Source organism: Drosophila takahashii, chromosome 3R (genome assembly GCF_030179915.1).
Source record: "Drosophila takahashii strain IR98-3 E-12201 chromosome 3R, DtakHiC1v2, whole genome shotgun sequence".
Classification (NCBI taxonomy): Eukaryota; Metazoa; Arthropoda; class Insecta; order Diptera; family Drosophilidae; genus Drosophila; species Drosophila takahashii.
Window position 1 is genome coordinate 9,899,575 of NC_091681.1, and position 20,717 is coordinate 9,920,291.

At 39.7% G+C, this 20,717-nt stretch overlaps 1 protein-coding gene and 1 long non-coding RNA gene across 6 annotated transcripts; both read right to left on the bottom strand.

The window, feature by feature from the left end:
• Window positions 1-5,982: 5,982 nt before the first annotated feature.
• Window positions 5,983-6,798, bottom strand: LOC138913415 (uncharacterized). 3 transcript variants are annotated; one of them, XR_011419154.1, is made up of 4 exons: window positions 6,662-6,798; window positions 6,587-6,612; window positions 6,275-6,533; window positions 5,983-6,172 (listed from the first exon to the last, which is right to left on the bottom strand). It is a non-coding gene; the product is annotated as an uncharacterized lncRNA (long non-coding RNA). The 3 variants fall into 3 exon arrangements; XR_011419152.1 differs by having other exon boundaries at window positions 5,984-6,172; window positions 6,275-6,612; XR_011419153.1 differs by having other exon boundaries at window positions 5,984-6,172; window positions 6,587-6,798.
• Window positions 6,799-11,294: 4,496 nt separating this feature from the next.
• LOC108066061 (uncharacterized) lies at window positions 11,295-12,579 on the bottom strand. 3 transcript variants are annotated; one of them, XM_070217565.1, is made up of 3 exons: window positions 12,150-12,354; window positions 11,785-11,880; window positions 11,295-11,729 (listed from the first exon to the last, which is right to left on the bottom strand). In XM_070217565.1, exons 2-3 carry the CDS (start codon window positions 11,803-11,805, stop codon window positions 11,388-11,390), a joined length of 363 nt encoding a protein of 120 aa, XP_070073666.1. In that variant the 5' UTR covers window positions 11,806-11,880; window positions 12,150-12,354; the 3' UTR covers window positions 11,295-11,387. The 3 variants fall into 3 exon arrangements, with proteins under 3 accessions (XP_070073666.1, XP_070073665.1, XP_044250707.1); XM_070217564.1 differs by lacking the exon at window positions 12,150-12,354 and adding an exon at window positions 12,524-12,579 and having other exon boundaries at window positions 11,299-11,729; window positions 11,782-11,880; XM_044394772.2 differs by having other exon boundaries at window positions 11,299-11,729; window positions 11,782-11,880; window positions 12,150-12,351.
• Between the last annotated feature and the right edge of the window lie 8,138 nt (window positions 12,580-20,717).

Consider the following 20,717-nt stretch of genomic DNA (forward strand, 5'->3'; position numbering starts at 1 on the left):
CTCTTTTGGACTGGGTACCATTTAATGAAAAATTTTATTTAATAGGTAGATACTCCTTGCTCTTAGTATTTGACAATACGAGTGCAATTCAAATAAATTCGCATGGTATAACACAATTTAAAATTTCATTATTATTATTCGATTTAGTCATAAGCCTTAAGGTATCCCGATTTAATTAAAAACTGCCTACGAATTTCATTCGACATTAATGCTTAGAGTAGAGAATCTTGCCTTCCCCGATCAAAGTGAATTAGGCTTGGGCATCGCCCTTCTGCCGGCACGGACAGGAAATTGAAAATATTTGATTTTCGAAAATTCCCTACAAGAATTTCAATCGATAGGTCTTTGATCTGGGGCTGCACCCGCGGCGCCTTCTTCTCCCTTTTCACTTTACCCCTTCCCAAGTCTCACCCCATCGCCCATTCATCGCGATTTGTTTGAATCTTTCATTAGACGCACCTAAGAAAACTCTGCCTGAGTCTCGCCCCGAATCGTGTTGCCTTTCATCTCCTGGCCGTTTGGCAAGAACAGCAGTGCGACTTGGCCATGCCCATATGCCATCGTGCTAGAGTGCACTGTGAAAAACTGGATCAAAAGTATAGTACAGTATGCTATAATTTCATGATCAGGAATATGTTCATTAAAATAAAATTAGAGGAATTAGTAAATTTTGTTTGATTTTATCTAAAATTCCTAAAAGGAGGTATTCAACTAATTAATTTATTTATCATAATTATTTCTGTCCGTGCACTATCGTGCTATCACGCTGCCGTGCTCAGTGCTCTTGTGCCTAATTGCCATGGCATTCTGGGCGCAGCCTGAGCATCGGGATCTATACTTTTCAGGCACGGCAACGGGAGCCAAGAAGAGCCGAATTACGAAATGTTTGCCCCAAGGCAAGGCTCAGACAAGGTGTTTACACCGCATGAATGCCCCCCAGCCTCCCGCTCGCCCAGAACTCGTCCGAAACTACAATCGCAACTGAAACCGAATGAGAATGGCAATTACGTGAACGAAAGTTGGCTAAAGTCCCACCACTCCGCTCCTGCCGAGCCCAGCCATTGGCAGGCGTTTAAAATATTTGAACAGACGGCAGACAATTGAACATGGCCCGGACAACATGGAACATACGGACAAGCGGACAGGACTCCCGGAGGGACAGGAAGCGGCGGGAGGCAGGTGCAACACACTCGGCAACAACTAACGCTATGGGAACTACGGCCCAGACAGGCAAGCACATAAAAATTTATAGAATATTTACGTGTGGCAGCAGCCTTTTACCTTTTCCTTTCAGCCATACCTTCGACTCCTAGTTGGCCACGTTTCCAGAGTTTTAGTTTGGGAGTGCCAGGCATTTGAGTTGCCAAAAAAGCGAACCACATAAACTGCTAAATGCACGAGTGGCGGCTTATTTGATGGTCTTTTGAGAGTGAGGGGCTGTGACCTTTCTGCAGGCTGATTTTACCTTGATATCCATTCTAAGCTACCAAAAATTTCTTTAAATGAAAACTCATTTGGCATTTTATTTAGTAAAGCAATCCAGCATTACCAGATCCAAACAAGAGAGAACGCTATAGTCGGGTTGGTGTCCCGACTATCTAATACCCGTCACTCAGCTAAAGGAAGTGCGAACGCGGGTTTTACTCTAGGAGTAACGGGTATAATAAAGATTTTAAAAAATCTTTGAGGACAAGGTCATAAAAAAATTATTGTGACTAACTGGAAAATAAATTCCGAAGGTACTCCTTTTGCAAAGCGTAAGTCTTATGAAATTGGTTTATAATTCCAATTGGTTTTAAGAAAAGATTCAAAGAGAAATAAAAGTAAGAGTCGGTGGAAGTAATCTTTCTGCAAACAATTTTATCCTTGAAATACTTGCTACACAAAAATAAACGAATGGAATAATTATTGAATAATTTTATAACGGTCCCCAACCACCGAATTGTAAATTTATTAGATATTTATTTATTTATTTCGCCAACAGATATACGTTAACTGGCTACTTATACAATCCAACAAATTATATTACGTACTAACATTTACAAAATAATTAATTAACCTATGTTTAAAAATGGTTTTCTTTGGGAAATAGTCTGATTGCATATCAGCTATAAGTGCGTTAAACTCAAATAAAGCCCTATAGAGAGGCTCATTTTGGGAATAATTAGTCCGCCTCATCTTAAGAAAAAAGGGATCAAAATTCCGAAGTTGCCTAGAAGGAGCGTTAAAACCAACTTTTGATCCCTAAGTTTGATCCTTAAATAGTTATTCTCACAGTAATGTTAAACAATACAACTTACTATTTTACAGTTGTTTTAGTATTAAGTAGAAACCAAAGCGAAATCAAAATATTTGTCAAAATGGGTAAATTTAACATATACACTTTTTTTGTGTGTATGCTCCCATATTAATTTTGTATGACAAAGTAAATACAAGAGCTGTTAATGTGCCTAGAAAGGTTGTAAAAAGTATAATAATTAAACAATATCGAATCCATTAAATTATATTTATATTTAAAACCCCTTACAAGAGGGGAAAGTGCAGAAAAATACATTTAACAAAGCGATTGGTTGTTACCAAATAAAAAAAATAATATTTCCCTAATTTAGTCGGTTGTTTCAGTAGTGTTGTTCTGTATTACACCATGCGCAACTACAAGAGCTATTGGAAATTTATGTAGCTAAACTTTGTTCAGTAACGGTTTCATTTTCATCTTTTCGTATAAAGTTGTAGGAACAAAAGCTAAAAATTCAGAGAATTCATTTTATTTGGATTATAAATGATTTTAATCTGAAGTTGCACCATTTTTCAGCTGTTGATGCATTAACAAATGTGTCGATTCCCTGCTTTCGTTGCAAATTTAATTAAACGCAATTTCGCAGCATTCTCCTTAGATCTTTCATGCATGTGCGAAATTCCGCCCGGAAACTCTGCCTCTAATTAAGTGAACTCACTTTAGCCAGCTGTAATTTTATGCAGAATTGCCAAGAAATTCTGCTCTTCAGAAACCCTCAAAGATCGTGCAGAAATAAACCAACCCCAGGCAGGAAAATAAATGGAAAAATCCGCCCGAGCTGACAGCAGGTGGCTGGCTGACGAGCTGACTGACTGGAGAGTTTTCCCCCGGGCCGAAGTTATCCGGAATTGAAGTTAAAAGTTATCTGTCTGGCAGCGCACCACCCTCCGTTCGCCTGAGTGGCTAAATTCATTTGGCAGCCAAATGCAAATTATTACAACTTACTTTTCTTTTTTATATATTTTCGGGGGGCGAGGGCTGAGTCTGGAAATTATTTACTCGAATGGAGGCGGAAATTCCGGCAGCCAAGCAGAAGTTCCGTTGCCGTCCGAAGGGTTGCTCCCAACTCCCAACTTTTCGGCCAACTTTTCACGTGTAAAGGGAAAGTTGTGGAAAAAGGGCTGAACAAGTTCGACTTCCGTATGTAGTCGCTTATGATTTGCTTTTAGCAGCCCTCAAGACAGAGATATCGGGTCTGTTTCCTGTGCTCCGTGGAGACCCGTCTTATAAATCATGCAAAGGGGTTGGCAGTGGCGATAAGGAATCTCCCCGCTACCGCTGTTTTCAAGAGTCTCGTGTGCATTTTCTCAGGCCCTCGCCCTCGCAATTGTCATGTAAATCAATGCAACTGGCGCGCATCGCTTCCCAAAATCATTTCCACAGCCGAACCGCCCTTTGCCTCACTCGCATTCCATCTCCCTCTCGGCACTCTGAGGAGATGGTTTTCCCTAGTTCATTCCGGAGGCCTGCATTTTTCGCTTAAATAAAACCAATTGAAGCGTAAATCTTTCACGTCGTTCCTGCGCCGATAACGAATCGAATAATGAGTGAGAGCGATTGATTGGGGGTGGAATGATGGCGAGGGAGGGGGATCAGTGGAGAAAACAAGGGCAAAGGTTGAGCTAAAAGGCGAGAAAAAGGGAATGAGGGTAATGAGCACAGGGAAAATCGTGCCTGCAACAGCAACACTGAGTATCACGTTTTTAGGCGAATGAGATTATTATTAGGTTTCTTGGAAATTGGCTTAACCTTAGCTAAATATTATGGTATGATATTATAAGGAGACTAATGAAGGAGAATAAAAGAAATTGCAATAATTGGGGAACTGAAGTAACTGGGGTGATAAAAAAGTTCTGGTTGACTACTGCAATAAAATATTATTTTTAAACTTAAAGCATGATGAAGAATCTTAATAAATGCATCAATTTCATTTTTTCCCTCGGTTAAAAATAAAAAGAAGTAAAAGAAAAAAGACATTAAATGTGTATTTTGATTTCAGTTGTTTTTTTTTTATTTTAGTTGTATTATATACAAAGTTGTACGATAGACAACCAAAACAACGCATAACTCGTTGAATAATATTTTTTAAAACTCTCTACTTTTAAGTTTTCTATCGGCCATATTATACATTTTTATTTTTCTTCGAAATGAGCTTTAAAAACTCACAGATGATTGCCACAAAGTAGGAATCCAGTTGTGTGGTGTAAATCGAAACCCGCACAAAAAATACTGCCACAAAGCGACCCTTTCCCCATCGAAATCCAAATCTGCCCACTCCCATCAGCTTCAGATCCACTTACTCACAGGGGATCGGGAAAGATGAGGCGACTTAGGTCCCCTTCGAAAGAGCATCGAAGTCGTTGTATTAATTTCCATGTGGTCGCCGGCTAGTTTTACGGCTTAGGCTCAAAGCCAACGCGTCGACCTGTCCCTTCGATTTTCCATTCCTCCGCCTGCTTAGCCTGTCCGCTGGCGATGGCTTGTATTTCAATTAAATCGCTTCGAAAAAGCGAAAAATAAACGAAACCTGAAACGCGGCACATTTTATTGATAGGCCTGCCGGGGCAACGTGCCAGACGTGTAATTGATGTGCGCGATTTAAGCGCAATTGATAAGCGGCCGGAGTGCGGACCTGAATCGCAGATCGGGCCTTCATAAAGCGAATAAAACGAAGCCAAGAGCCCCGTTCCAGCCCTGCTGTTTGGTCGCTTGGACCATCCCTCTTCCCCGGGCTGTCCATTAAAAAGTCAGCAACTGTAGCTAATTAAAGCGACGTCTGAGCGGGCCGAGAGCAAAACTCGAATCAAATTCGGCGCATATCAAATTATGAACACAGCTGGCAGCAATTGCCGTCGGAGCGACAACCTGACGCATATGGATCGGCCATCATCCCAGACAGTGAGCCCTCGAAAGGGGAAGCTAATTAGGTCCAAAGGTCCTTGCCTCCCGGAGTAATGTTATAAAATAAAAACAAGAGAGAACGTTATAGTCGGGTGCCCCGACTATCAGATACCCGTTACTCAGGTAAAGGGAGTGCGAGGGAGATGGAGATAGAGATAGAAAACGTTGATCACGCATAACTTTTTAACGAATGGACCGATTTGAAAAATTTCTTCTACATTTCGATAGGTATTGATAAACACCATAAAACTGCATTTTTACTTTTCCGAAATATTGAAATTTTTAAAATCGTATATAAGGGATTGTGGGCGTTAGAGGGGGCGTGGCACTCTTTTGAAACAAACTTGCGCTGCGTAGGAACTCCTAGAATCTGCATGCAAAGTGTCAATCTTCTAGCTTTTATAGTTTCCGAGATCTCAGCGTTCATACGGACAGACGGACAGACAGACAGACGGACAGACGGACAGACGGACATGGCTAGATCGACTCGGCTAGTGATCCTGATCAAGAATATATATAGTTTATAGGGTCGGAAACGCTTCCTTCTGCCTGTTACATACTTTTGCACGAATCTAGTATACCCTTTTACTCTACGAGTAACGGGTATAATCAGGGAAACACTAAAATGCTGGGTCGTAACACCAGATACCTTTTACCATGTGCAGCCATAAAATCTGGCGTTCAAAAATTTCTAGATAATGTTAAGGACACTCTATGAGACGTAGGATACATATTTTTGTGAAAATTAAACTTAAATACATTGAGTATCACAATAAATTCGAATATATTTCGATTTTACTATTTTTTGTGATCACTGTGCTCTTGCGATTGAAAGTGGTTAATGGTAACGGGACGCTGCCATATGCGTTGTTGGTAAAATAAATATATACCCCGGGGGAATCATCATCAGCGGGTCGCTTCTCACAGAACCCTTCAAACTTCGAGCGCTCACATTGTGTCATTTCCGCTTTTTGCCTAATTTCGAAGCATTTCCGTTTAATTAGAAAATTCGCTCAGGAATCATAATAAATGTGGGAAGGGTCAGGGAGCGAGTGGTCTATCGACCATTTTACCTACCCGAGTTCATCCACAGCATTTCCATACGCACGTAGTATTTGCTTAGTAAATTCTGTTTTTCTACGAAAGTATCTACGTAGCCCTCTATCCCCTCCCCTGTTTTCCAACCCACTTGAATGGACTTCGTTTGCTCTTATCGATGTTTGTCTAGTTTATGTGCCGCGCTTATGTTGTTTTTGGGCTTCATTCCCGAGTTTTGTTTGCCTGCAACACGTAGGGCTAAAAGCAGAAGAGCCGAGGAGGAAGACGTCAAGCTGGGCTAAAAAAAAGAAATGCGACATGACCACGACTCAAATTTCCTTAGACAATCACCGTGGTGCGAGATCCGTGGATTCGAGCTAAAAGGGAACGAAATATTAAATACGTTATGGTATTAGTATTACGAACGGGGATGATATATGGCCTGGGTGTTTGATTGCAGCTTGAAGCGAGGGCTGAATTGGAAAGTGAGTGGGTCGATGGGACAGCTGCGAGCTGATAAGTAGGTTGTGAAATGCTAAATTTACAGGTCTATAATAATTAATTTCCTTCCTTAAAAGCTGTTAGTACATTCTTATATTGTAGTTTCTAAATATTTCCGCGGAAGTTATATTTGACCAGTTTATTTTAATACAACGAAAACTAAAAAGATAACGCCACTGATAGCTAACATTTAGGGTCAGGAACTCGCATTGACCAGAAACATTCTTTAATAGTCACTAAACTAAGCCAAAACTGTGCAGCCAACGAAATGTGGCGAGCCCCATTACGGATCTTATCTGCAGGCCCTTAGCAAAAACATGAAACATTCCCGAGTGCTCTTATCGCGCTCCTTGGCTCCACAACTTTGCCCATTCCACTGTGCAGCAAATGAAAAGTTTTCGGGGTTGAAAGGGGCGGAAAACCCGGGGAAAGAGGACGGAAAACTTCCAGCAAAGCAAATGCCTAATAGACATTAGTGAAAAAATCTGATTGCTTAGGTGGGTCTGGTTTTCTACATTGCTTTTATACTCTTCCTTCTATTTTTATTCAGAAAATGACTCGATTTCAAACCGGAATAGTGTATCCGAATATATTTCATTAGAAGATTATCAAAATAAAGTGAATCTCTATTCAAAAAAGAAATTGAAATAAGGATATAGCTGTTATCCGCCAGTTTACAAATCGATCCAGCCTAACAGTTAAAATAAATAAATGCATGTACATTGTTTGCTATTATTTCTGTTAAATTAAGCAATATTCATCACCCTACTGCTGAAATGGTTCCATCATGCATGATGGAAAATCACGAAAAAAATAAATCACTAATTATGCTTCCAAATTCTCTCTTCCAAGTTGAAGGGTGTTTAAGGGCGTGACAAACAGAGAAAAGCCTTTCTCCCTCAACGTAACCGCTGTGTTCGTAGTGTTGCATTACAAGTGGAAATTTTCAGTTTTGCAGCAATTTAGTTTAATTTCTTTTCGGCTGCCGCACGCCTCGAACATAACGAGCGTGGTTAATTGTAGCTATATACATAAGGCCAGAGTCGCTATCCTGACAAGAGGGAGACACGTAAAGTCTGCCCCTGGGCGTGCGAGTCGCGACCTTCCGCCCTCTCCCCTCTCCCCTCCCCCTTCCCAAGCCACTGGAATCCCTCCCATCCACCCCCCTCGCAGTGTTGTTGCTGTAGTGGCGGCCCGCGTTTTGTTCCAGACTGTGGCAAATGTGTCATTAGGCATGTTTCATGACCCTTTGTCATGCACAAATAATTATAATTTAATACACTTTCCAGCAGGTAGTCGAACCATGAGGGGTGATCCTCCACGGGAGGGGGGAACCGGGAGGGTTAGTTTAGATATTAAGATTGCATATTTACCGAATACCCCTATTTGAACGATTGCAATCTCAGTATTATAGAGGAAAAAAAAAATGTTTTTAATTAAAATAATTACATCTAAACAGGAAAAAAAAATTTTTTCTTCCTGACTATTAATATGTTGAATTTAATTATTAAGGTTATTACTAAGGAATTAAGGTTAATCAAAGAGCATAGAAGTCCTAGGTGATCGGAAGATTAAATAAAAAGACACATTCTAAACATTCAATTCGATAATTAATAGCCGAAAGTAACGACGACCCGAATCAGTGATAATCCGGCTTCAAAATTCGTCTCGCCTTTTTGGACGCTGCTTTTCCTCAGAGTTTCATCGTCGCATTCCGAGGCTGTCGCAGTGTGTTTTACTTTACTTTGTGCCACATAATTGCCAACAATTTGCTGAAGTTGCCAGCCACGAGTGCTCCGCCTGGCAATTACGAAAGGCGCAGGATGTGTTTTAGTGTCGCTCTGCCCCCTGAAAAGCGAAGCTCCCCCTCCTCCTTCCCACCCTCCTGCAGACCCCTAAACCAGCCGCCCATCTTGTCGCATCTAATTTGCACAGCTCGCGGCTAAATATGAAAAGTTTGTCTTGGCTAATTTGCTTTATGGCATTTTAATTGTATTTGCCCAGCCTGGGAAATTGCTGACTGCCGACTACTGATTGCCAGGCTGGTTGCTGAAAATTTAATGAGCTTATGAATTTCAGATGGATGTTTGCCCACTCAGTGCACCTGACTGGAGCGGGAACTCGGGTGGTATTCCTCGGGAGATAGTTCCGCGCCTTTGTTGCTGATAACCGCATTAGGCAATTATCGATAATTTATGAAAGTAACTGAACGCCACATCGCATGTGTGCGGATGTCTGGCCCCCGACGAAGCTTCCATCTATGTATGCACGTATGTTTGGCGGCTGAAAACACAAATGAGCACAGCAGGGCCCGCAGAGTGCAGATATAATTCTTATAAATAGACAACAACAGCGACCCTTGTCGACAGTTGGCAATCATCATCGTCAACCAACTAAGCAAACACAAACAAGGGCCAAGAAAGGCCAACTAAGTTGCCGAAGCTCACAATACCCTGGGGTTTTCTTGGGAAATTCTTGATGAGACTTTATAGATATAACGACTGGAAAATTCTAGCTGAGGAAGTTAAGCTTTGAGTGTGACTCAGATCTCTGATCATATTTGGTACTAAGTGTTTTGGGCTTTTTTTAATGTTATTTTAAATTGTGCAGAAGCTTTGCTCCCTTCGTTGTGTGTTGGAATAAAGTGGCACCTTCGCTTGATATTTTTCAAACTCAAGTTAAACACCCGCCAATAAGTAGATAGGTCACCAAAAACTAACATTGGTGCAGCATTTTTTAAACTTTGGGCAGATCGTAACTTATGCTTTTAAATCATTTCTGTGTAAAATAACTTTTTGAAACTATAATTTAAATTAATCTATTTTAAAATGTAATGTAATTAAAATTTTAATTAAATACAATTGAGGTCTCTCGTTTTCTGATCGTCAGCCCCTATAGAATTTTACGCTATTGACTTACTTTGCCATGTTTCGACTTCCCTCCGACCCTCACACACTCCCACTGGGACAGAGACAGATAGAGAACATGTCAATATTGGCAACAAAGCATTGTCATTAATGAAACCAAATAAAAACATTAAATGTTAGCTGGCATGGCAGAAAAGTACACACGAAATACACAAAACTGTGTTCAGAATTTTGTGTGTTTGTGGACACACGCAGTCGTACTATTTATCGTGTGGGTCTGTATTTGCCTGAAAAGTTGTTTCACAAATAAATAAGCGCTTCGAAATAGAAACATTCGCTCCATTGCCCATAAATATTTGTTACCGCTTATATTGATTCAAATGGTTCGGATTACTGCCGGATAGAAGGATCGGTGTGGGGTGAGAAGGTAGAGTCTACTGGAGTTGGATTCGATATCATACCTGCTCTTACTTCTCAGCCCCTGGAAAAATTGCTGCTATTAACATGTATAAGAACATGTTTTTGATATTTTAATTAAAGCAAGAGAGAACGCTTTATTCGAATGCTACGACTATCAGATACTTGTAAGTCAGCTAAAGGGCACTACTAATGTAGTGCGAGGTGACGCCATCCAGAGGCCACATACTTTTTGAATGCTTTTGATTTTTAAATAATTTTCTTCAGTTTTATCGGTATTGATAAACAAAAAAAAAACGCAATTAATTTATTTAATCTTTAATTATGTGTTGAGCGCGATACTGTTATGAAACAAACTTTGCATGAGAAATCCGTAAAGACTTTTATATAAACTCTTTCAGTTAAAAATTATTAAAAGACTGTTAATCAATGCGGAAGTAGGAACTCCATAAGTATCAAATAAAAGTTAATCAGAATCTATAAATTGTAGTTTAGAAATACAATTATTTGAAGAAAAATGTTATAAAGGGTTTAATAAAAAAGAAACAAAGTCAATCGGGTTACTAAAGATGGAAGAGGGTTCTTTTTTTTTAATTTAACGTTATTTGGCAAACTTATAAACCAACAAGAAAGGAAGCTACCTTCGGCCAGCCGAAGCTTATATACCCTTGTAGATAAAAGAATACTCACTCGGTGCAGTTCCAGGGATTCCAGATTCAGCGTTTCGATTTATTTCAATTTTGTTTTTAAGTAGTCAAGAATCAAAACGCCTACTTCCTACAAAGTTACAATGAATTTTCTTATATTTGTTTGGGAGCCTTAAGATATAGTGGTCCGATCCGGCTGGCTCCGACATATGTACTACCTGCAATAGAAAGAAGACCTTCGGGAAAGTTTCATCGCGATAGCTTTAAAACTGAGAGACTAGTTCGCATAGAAACGGACAGACGGACAGACGGACAGACGGACAGACGGACATGGCTAGATAGACTCGGCTATTGGTGCTGATCAAGAATATATATACTTTATGTGGTCGGAAACGTCTCCTTCACTGCGTTGCAAACATCTGACTGAAATTATAATACCCTCTACAAGGGTATAAAAATCAAAATACACCGTACTTTGCTAAACGTCATTACAAATACAATAGAATTATAAGAATTAAATATCTTTTTTTGTATGTAGCTGCAGCAACGATGTAAGGTGAATTTGGGGGTTTACAATTAAAACACTTAAATATGCAAATAAACTTAGTAAAAAACCCATTATAATTAGCCCCCCAAATAATTTATCCAACTATTTACAGCACTCGCATCTATATGTTTTATTTACTGCAGTCTGCAGCGTTAAGTTACAGGTGTACGTAATCAACCTGCTGTCGACTTCAGAGCGTTTACTCCGATTCTTTTTATGGAGAATGTTTCGTTCCTTGCTAAAATCGGCATTAAAGAATTCTCACTGCCTGCCTCATAGGAATATCGTATCCTATATCCCTCTGATCCGGTTTTATAGAAGAGAACTAACCGTCCTCCATAAGGAGCAGGAAACATTTGTCGGACCTCGCCTTCGACCTGTGAATTTCCCTCAGCATCCTCGATTACCGATTCCCGTCGAAAAGCCGATCCATCTGGATGATTGATCTTAAGCTGGTATCCTCCACCGATAGCTGGTGTTAATTCAAAGAGACTAAGGCTCAGGACGATAATCCACTGGGAATTGTCACTTTATAGATGAAACAATCACGCTTCTTTTTAGACTCACCACAGATATTTTTCTGCAAGACATGATGTTGTAGTATCTGGTACCAAATTGCAACTAGCCAAAAAGTGCCCAAAAACTCGGAATATTCGACAAGTGAATCTGCTCGAAACAAGTTTAGATGCAAAACAAAAATAATTTCAGATAAAAGTGGTAAAACCACATTAGAACGAGCAATCCAGGTAGGTGACTCGATTCTTTAATTACACTGGCGATCGCGAGTTACTCATGCATGCAATTTATTGGACATTATTTTAGAAACCTTTAATTATAAGTTTTAAATTTAGTCATGATTAATATCAATCTTAACACTAATGATCATAATTTTATTGCTTTATTAGTTTTAAAAAGTATTCATTTAAAAAACTAACCACTGAGAGTGAGCAGATTACTTATAAGTAGGATGGGAAAAAATTGCAAGTTTTCGAAGCGACTAAATTTAATATATCCCAGATTTATATTTTTACTTTTGTATTGGAACTCTGAATAAGAGATTCTTTTTATACTTAAAAACATGTCTTATTAATTATTTTGACAGCCCGAAAGTGTTGAGTGGCGGAGCAGACTCTTGTGTTTATTGAAGACCGATTGAAGTGAATTCTGTGAACGGCCTCTTTGATTTCACGACTTTGGTTTGGAGCCCCCAACCTGTCTTCCATTCTATCTTATCGAAGTCTGGCACACACAGTCACCTGTTCGATGTCTGTTTTCCCCTTTTAGCGGCATGTGTCTGCCTATCACTTACCACCTCAATTTTCCCGAAAAACCAAATGCATCTAATAAATAGGCGCACAATTAACAAGTTCCTAGTGATTTATGCCGACGTCGCCGGCTCGCTTGGGTTGGTTCTGGGCTGTTAGTTGGGTTGGTTTCGGTCGGGACTGGAACCTGGAACTGGGATTTTATGGGCACCCCGACCGTGCTACGGAACAATGCCAGAGATAATTTTTTACGAGCCACTCGCTGGGCCTCTATGCGTTCAAACGCCATATGTTTGGGATGGGCATTTGACAGGGAAAGGGCAGGTAGTCCGTGGATATACGCATATATGGTCCGAAGTCCCGGGCCCTTTTCACGAGCCGCGTGTGCAATTAAACGATTTCGGGAAGGGCGTTGGGCATGCGCTCAGCCTTGACAGCGAATCCCATTAAAGCAGTAAAGTCAATAGAGGAGCTCTAAGATCTTCGGACTCCGAAAGAAGGGTTGTGTTCGGGAGAAAATCAATTTTATTTCGATGGTCACAAGGCTGTGTCTGTGCATCCGAGCGCCTTATTGATTATTCAATTTTCGCTACTCCGAAGAAAATTCCGACTTAAATTAGTCATGTCGTGTAAAAGTTGGTTAATTCAAGTAATTATAAAGTAGTAAAGTTCAGTTTTGGGGCAATATTTATTCTTTTGTTGATAATTAAGTTTACCTAGATTTTACTTAGGACTACCCTTATCATATAAGAATCGATAAAAAGCCAAGTGTCTTATACTTTTATTTTCTGTCATAAGCTTTTGAGAAAACCGAATGCAGCACAGAACATCCCTGTTACAGAACGGGTATTTTTTTCTGTGCAGTGGATAAGTTTGCTCGAGCCATCTGAGACAGTTGTCCAGGGAAAACTTTTCTAATTGCTCCGCCTGCAAGTTTTCCCTCATAATTTCCAAGCTGCGGCGGCGATTGAACAAAGCAATATTTGCCCAAGTAATTTTCGGTTCAAAAAACTTTCCACGTTCCTGCTCGAAAGTCGAGCTGAGATGGCAGAAAATGTTGCGCCAGAAAATGATTTCCCGGCCACGTACTCCGGCACGTTGCCAACTTTAATCTCTCGGGCTGATTCCGTTCCACTCGGCTCCACCCGCCCCCACTAATTTTCGTTTAAAAGCGGAATTTATGTGAGCTCAGCAGTTTCGCTCCTAATACGAAATCAAATAGAACTTTCCTCGCAAAGGCTGTGCCAGCTGAAATATATGTATTTTCGCGAGGAGGAGCGAAAAGGAGGCATGAAAATCGTTTTGTTTGCCGGGCTCATCTTGATTTATGGTCAGGGGAAGTTCGCACATTGGAGATGCCATTATTTTGCGTATTTATACAAATGCTTTCCCTCACACATGCACATGCATACGTGCCTCACCATAAATCAATAAATGAAATTTACACGCATATTTTGTGTTACGTGCTGGGTGGAAATTTATTAGATAAAGCTTCTCCCCCGGAGGCGAGCGGAAAAACTTTCCCCAATGGAAACTTGAATCTGTCGAATCATCGGTGCAATTCATTTTTCTTCATTAGACGTAATCTGGGGTTTCTACGGGTCATCTTTGGAGACCAGAAAAAGCCAGTTAATTGCTGCCTAGCCACCCCACTCCGTCCTCGACATTTGTTCAATCAAAAACATTTGATCATCTCGCTGGAATGGAATCCTTAGAAGTCCCGTCCCATATCAAAGCAAATAATTTATGCGGTTGCTTCTCGGAATGGATAAAATGAGACTGTAGATGCGATGACAGGCCCAGAGACCTTGAAGCGAGAAGATATATACATGCGAGTATATACTGCATTCGAAGAAGTCGAGACAATTGCACTTGAGCGGTGCTCGGTCAAAAGGGAAACCCTAGAGCAACAGAAACAACATCTACATCATTTGACACCAACGAATCTTTAATTAAGGCCATGGAACGAGGGACTGTTTGACTGAAATCCCAACTTAAGATGCTGAAAATATAGTCAATATAGTCAAGTTGTCCGACTATTATATTCTCGGTACATTAATTATTTTCTCACTTAAATCATTCGAAAATTATTTCAACAAAGTCTTATAAATATATGCGTTTATTAAACAAACAAAAATCAACACAATTAAATATCCTGCCTGAAGCTATTTCCTCAATCGGTAAACTTATAAACAGTTTATATGTTTATTGGTTCGATGATGCTGAATATTACATATTTTGTCCCATATGTAACATAGTCCTTGCATTAAACTACACTCGGTGCAAGAAATTTAGCTATGGCAAAAGACAGATATGCCAGATACGCGGAGAGAGAGCAGAAGATATATGGGCTTGTACCTACATATACCGCAGCCCCAGAATGCCCATAAAAATTGTCGGCATTGTTGTTGCTACTGCAGTTGAAGGAAACAAAAACAACAACACCAGCAACGAAAAAAAAAAGCATATAAACAACAATGTCATCAACATAATTGTATGTCAAGTGAGCGGGAGCTGAAAAAACGTTGAAATAGGGCCAGGGGCGGATAGAAAAAATAATTAAAGGGGGTTTTGAATATTATATTTGAATATTATAAGGCCACAACTTTACCCCTAAAGAAATTAAATTTTTTTTTTGAATTCTACGTTGATAGAAGATAAAATAAAGAACAGCCAGAATTTGATGTACTTATAGATGGTTTAAAAATTTAATTCATACTTAATTCAAACACTTCGTTATATATTTGTCATTTGGATAAGCTAATCCTTGTTGTCGTTATATTCCGAATTTAAATGTACGTAGCCCTCTAAAAAAGTCCAAAAAATCCGCCACTGAGCCAAGGGCAGGGGCTTTAAGTAGGGATTGAAGGGGCTGCTGAGAACTATAAAAAGAAATGGCTGGGTAAAAAAGCGATGCCAGGAACCACTCGAACTCGAGACCATGACGAGACAATGCAATCAAAGGAGCCACCAGCAGACGTTGGGTTTTCAGGGGAGGCGAGCGGCGGTGCAGTGGTGGTGCCCCTCCAATAGACAGTCGTTTGGGGCAATGAATGAATGACGAGTCGTGCATATGCAATATTAAGCCATCGCAAAACAATAGAGGCGGAGCTGGCAGAGGGGTAGATGGATCTTGCCCTTGATGATGAACACACTCTTAATGAATTGCAGCGCGCCCACAATTTCAGGGATTTTATGCATTTTGAAGGCATTTGTATTATATTAAAAACCTATTACATACTTGATTTTTGTAAATGGTATAAGAAATTACTTTTAAATAATTATATACTTTTAGGATCTTCTTTTATAAAATTATACCCACAGGGCATCCGGTATTCGTTGTATGGTCCTGTACCTAGCCCTTTGTCGGGTTATCTCCTCCGAATGCGGCTCATATCGGATCATATGTACAATGTGCGGCTTAGACGATGCGGGTCGTCCGATGACAAAAACACGGATTTAGCTGCTGCTGCACCTAGCATTTAGTATTTTACCATTCACGTCAGCGCATCATCAGGCGGCAGCCTCATCATTGTCGTCTCCAAGCCCCTCCCCTCTCGCTCCCCTGAGCCATTCAGCCATCCAGCCACCCATTGAAACCCCTTACCCCTCGACCTCATCGTCGTCGTCATCAGCAGCAGCAGTCGTCGTTGTTGGTTTGTGTGTCATTGAAATGAAACGCCGGGCGACGCCTCTTGAGCGGAATTATTATTACCACTTATGTAGTCGCCATCGCCAGCAGAAGCAGCACAAACTGGCATTGTTTTCCCACTGCGAGGCTTGGTTTTGTTTGCTTTTTATACCCGTTACTCGTAGAGTAAAAGGGTATATTGTATTCGTGCAAAAGTATGTAACAGGTAGAAGGAAGCGTTTCCGACCCCATAAAGTATATATATTCTTGATCAGGATCACTAGCCGAGTCGATCTAGCCATGTCCGTCTGTCCGTCTGTCCGTCTGTCTGTCTGTCCGTCTGTCCGTATGAACGCTGAGATCTCGGAAACTATAAAAGCTAGAAGATTGGCATTTTGCATGCAGATTCTGGGAGTTCCTACGCAGCGCAAGTTTATTTCAAAAAGGTGCCACGCCCCCTCTAACGCCCACTAGCCCTCTCTATCGCCCACAGTTTTGAAGCTATTATGAAAATAGTAACTGATATGTATTTGTTTCGTCAATACATATCGATTGGCCAAGTAAAAGTTTGCCACGCCCACTCTAACGCCCGCAAAACCCATTTAACGCTTAAACCTGTCTAGCGCCTACATTTCCGCCTTTCATGGCCAGTAGTACCAATATCTTGGGGTAGATGGCTCAATTCAATATACAATAGCGCCATCTATTCAGATGGTTAATTTGAACTTTTTGTCCTTTTTTTCTGTGGTCACACTAATTCACAATATGTTATTGCAAATTTTAAATTATTTGAAAAGGGCGCGCATTTTGTCTCTTTTTGCTCGTATTCGTTTTTCACAAGTGCATTCACCTGCGCTAGAGAGAGACGGAAGATGTGCTAGGCAGAATTGAAAGTTTTAGAAGGCCTCCACGTGGAGTTCCCTGGGTAAAAAGCGGGAGCTAATTCCAGCTTCGAAAAACAAAAAAGGAGGCATATTTCTATTAAGTTGTTTAGCTGAGTAACGGGTATCTAATAGTCGAGGCACTCGATTATAGCGTTCTCTCTTGTTTCTCCTTTTTTGTTTCGCTTTCCTCGCATCCGCACACTCGAAAAAAATCACTAATATTGCTTGACATTTATTATTTATCCTGCAAAAAAGTTACAATTTATTTGGAATCTAAATGGAATTTGTTTAAAGCTTTCACAAATGAGATATCCAATTAGAAATATGGAGGACTCAAGAGGTAGTCAACCCTTATCATCACTATCAATTGCTGTAGTAATGAACCCCTATAGAACCTTTAGAAATATCATTAAAAACGCATTCAAATATTTAAGCTTTTTCTTAAATTTAAGTAATTTTTTCGAGACTTTACCGAAGATGCTTTGGATTTCTTCTCACTGTATATGCAACTTTGTGTGCTGGCTACACTCCACTATGGGGCATTTGACCACTTTGGTTGGCCAAAACCCATTTTTTAAAAGTCGTTAAAACAAAAAATGTTGTTTGAGGATGTGTTAACAAAAGACCATTTAACAATGTTACGTTTACAGAAATCCGATAGAGGTCGCCTCTGTTAAGGTAGGAGCTGTTAAATCAGCTGTTCGATATGCAATTATCGAGCTGTTGAATTTCGACTTTTTGCTTGCAGTTTTAAAGTGCTTTAAATTTGAATTTTTAAGCAATCTAAGTAAACTTTTTGGATTGGATTTAAAGGATTATGCTATTTACTAAGTATTTCTGTGGTTCGACGACAAAAATGAGACGGTTTTTTCCTACAAATGAGTGTTAAAGGGAGTGGTCTAACAAGTACATTTTTGTAAGAAAACTAATTTTCAAATGGAGCAACAAAGTGAGTCCAGCGGAGTCCACTTCTGGAACCTATTGGGATTTGTAGATTATTTAATTGTTGTTAAAATGTATATGGTCAGAATCGCCACTTATTGCCACTTTTTCTGTAATTTAATTTTTTAGACCATAACCTCAAATTTCACAAACTCCTATCGTTTGCACTGGTGGCTAAGGAAGTAAGGACTTTCGTGACTTTAAATTATTATCAAAATATAGTAGAAATACTTAGCTTTGTAATTGACTAACTTAAGTGGACTTTAGCGGCTTTAAAAACGAAAGTTCCGCTACAACTTGAACAAAAAGTCGTACAAATGTAAAGTAAATTCTTTCATTTGCCCCTTTTTTTGAGAACTTTGGGATATAGTCGTCCGATTTGTACAAAACTGTTAATATTGTTTTAAAAACTTACATAATTGCTATTTCTAAAGTTATGTGCATTTATCTCCAAAAACAGCAAAGTTAATTTGATCGTTTCTATGGCAGCTATATGATATAGTTTTCCGATCCGGATTATTATCATATATAATATGCGGGGGGATAAGAAATGGCGACTGGTAAAGTTTCAAGTCAATATCTTTTGAAATGACCGAGTTATTAATTTCGGCCAACAAAAGTGGTCAAATGCCCCATAGTGCACTCATTTCCACATGAATGCATCAGCAGCAGGGATCGGAGGAGGGGTTTCCATGTGTGGCATACCACACGAAATTGTAGACCCATACCCATGCCCATTCCCGATCCAAACCCAACCAAACCGACCCGCCATAAACCGCAAGTCGTTAAAAAAAATTGTTTGAAAATTGTAGCAGCAGCAAATACTTGTAAATAGATGATGATGATGATTCTGCTGCGGATGCGGATGCAGATGCAGAGGAAGGTGGAGACCCTTGCTCCAGATGTAATTCCACATAAAGCATATGGACACTCCGAAGCCCACTGGGGTGTCATTTGGATATTACCATTGAGAATATAACACACTCGAAAGCATTTCGATTTCCTATACTACTTAAATAAAAACAAATTGAATTTAAATTAGAGGGTAAAATTCAAATTTAATATATTGGAAAAGAAAACTCTTCAGGCGAAACTTTATGAAAACGACCCTGTTTCGAATGGTAAAATATAATATTTCTTAAATCCATGAATAAATCCTTGAACAAAGGATATCAATGCTCAATCAAATAATTTTTAAAAAATCCCCGTGATAATAAAATAATAATAAAACACTTTTTGAAATAAATACCTTAGAAAGAGATTTGGTACGACAAATTTGACGAGTTATATGTGTAGTTATGCAGTTTACAACAAACATTATATGTACATTTGCGGAGACCAAACACACATCCATCTATAGCTATTTGCAGCAAAGAATTCTCGACGATTTCTCTTCGATGGCCACTCGAGGAGAATGGCAAGTGGCTGTCAATCGCTGCTCTATATAAGGTCTCACATATGCCTACATAGCATCCGCAGAATGCCCCTAATGTCCACTTACCAGCAGCCTACTTAAAAACATGCCGTGCATACGAAAATGGCAATCGGCCGAGACGCAAACTTAGAAGCATGCGGAGAATCAGACGCGGACACAGACACCGGCTTAGACAGAAGCCGCACATCAATAGTCCGAGAATAGGCGACTTTGGGAGCAAAGAAATGGGGAAATGCACTGAAGAAAAACAAATAATTCTAGTATTTTAAATAGAAAAATAAAACTCGAAAATTGAAAGTTATATTTCTATTGTATTAATAAATGGAAGTATCTGGTTCTTTCGAAAGGACTTAAGTCGTGCAGTTTCTCGATTTTAAAACCGTAGTTCGGTTACATGATAATTCAAAACATTTTTACACGTTGGTTAATCATCTCTTCAAAGTTATGTAAACGGACACCAATTAAAATCAAGAAAGTTCGATATAATTAGGGAGCTTGATAAATAGACCAAATAGGGTTAGAAAATCAATACTTGACATTACATTTTTCCGAGTGCGAGACACTCATTAAATGCCAAGAACATGCGACAGAGACAGCGGAACTTGGACGAGAGAACAATAAGCCTGCAGCCTGTGAGTAAGTGCGACTGTGAATATGGGTGGGGGAGGTTGATGGGTCGATGTCTTAGCGGAATTGAGGGGTTGCGCCGCGCCTCCACCTGCCCATTTCAAATTCAAAATCCAATTGCCGGTCATGCGAACATTAATTACACAACTGCGCAATGGCCAGCTAACGACAACAGCTATAGCATGTCCACTATGCGTGGTTATCTGTCTCCAAGTCTCAGGTTAGAGATTGCAATCATTGGACAATAAAAAGCGAAACGATATATCGACAACACACTTTCTATTCACTTTTTACTTTCCGGTTTAATTCCTTAAAATAAAATTAGAATACTTCAATAGAATACCTCAACTTCAAATGAAACAAGAAAGGAAGCTACCTTCGGCCAGCCGAAGCTTATATACCCTTGTAGATAAAGTAATACTTACTCGGTGCAGTTCCAGGAATTCCAATTTTGTTTTTAAGTAGTCAAGAATCAAAACGCCTACTTCCTACAAAGTTACAATGAATTTTCTTATATTTGTTTGAATTTTCCTATAGGAGCCTTAAGTTATAGTGGTCCGATCCGGCTCGCTCCGACATATGTACTACCTGCAATAGAAAGAAGACTTTCGGGAAAGTGTCATCGCGATAGCTTTAAAACTGAGAGACTAGTTCGCATAGAAACGGACAGACGGACATGGCTAGATAGACTCGGCTATTGGTGCTGAATAAGAATATAT

Bases quoted from the DNA above. Each gene is read 5' to 3' on its own strand.
- LOC108066061 (XM_070217564.1), bottom strand. From the start codon at position 11,805: ATGTCTTGCAGAAAAATATCTGTG. The intron at 11,730-11,781 runs GTGAGTCTAAAA...GACAATTCCCAG, and splicing joins CTTGCAGAAAAATATCTGTG to TGGATTATCGTCCTGAGCCT.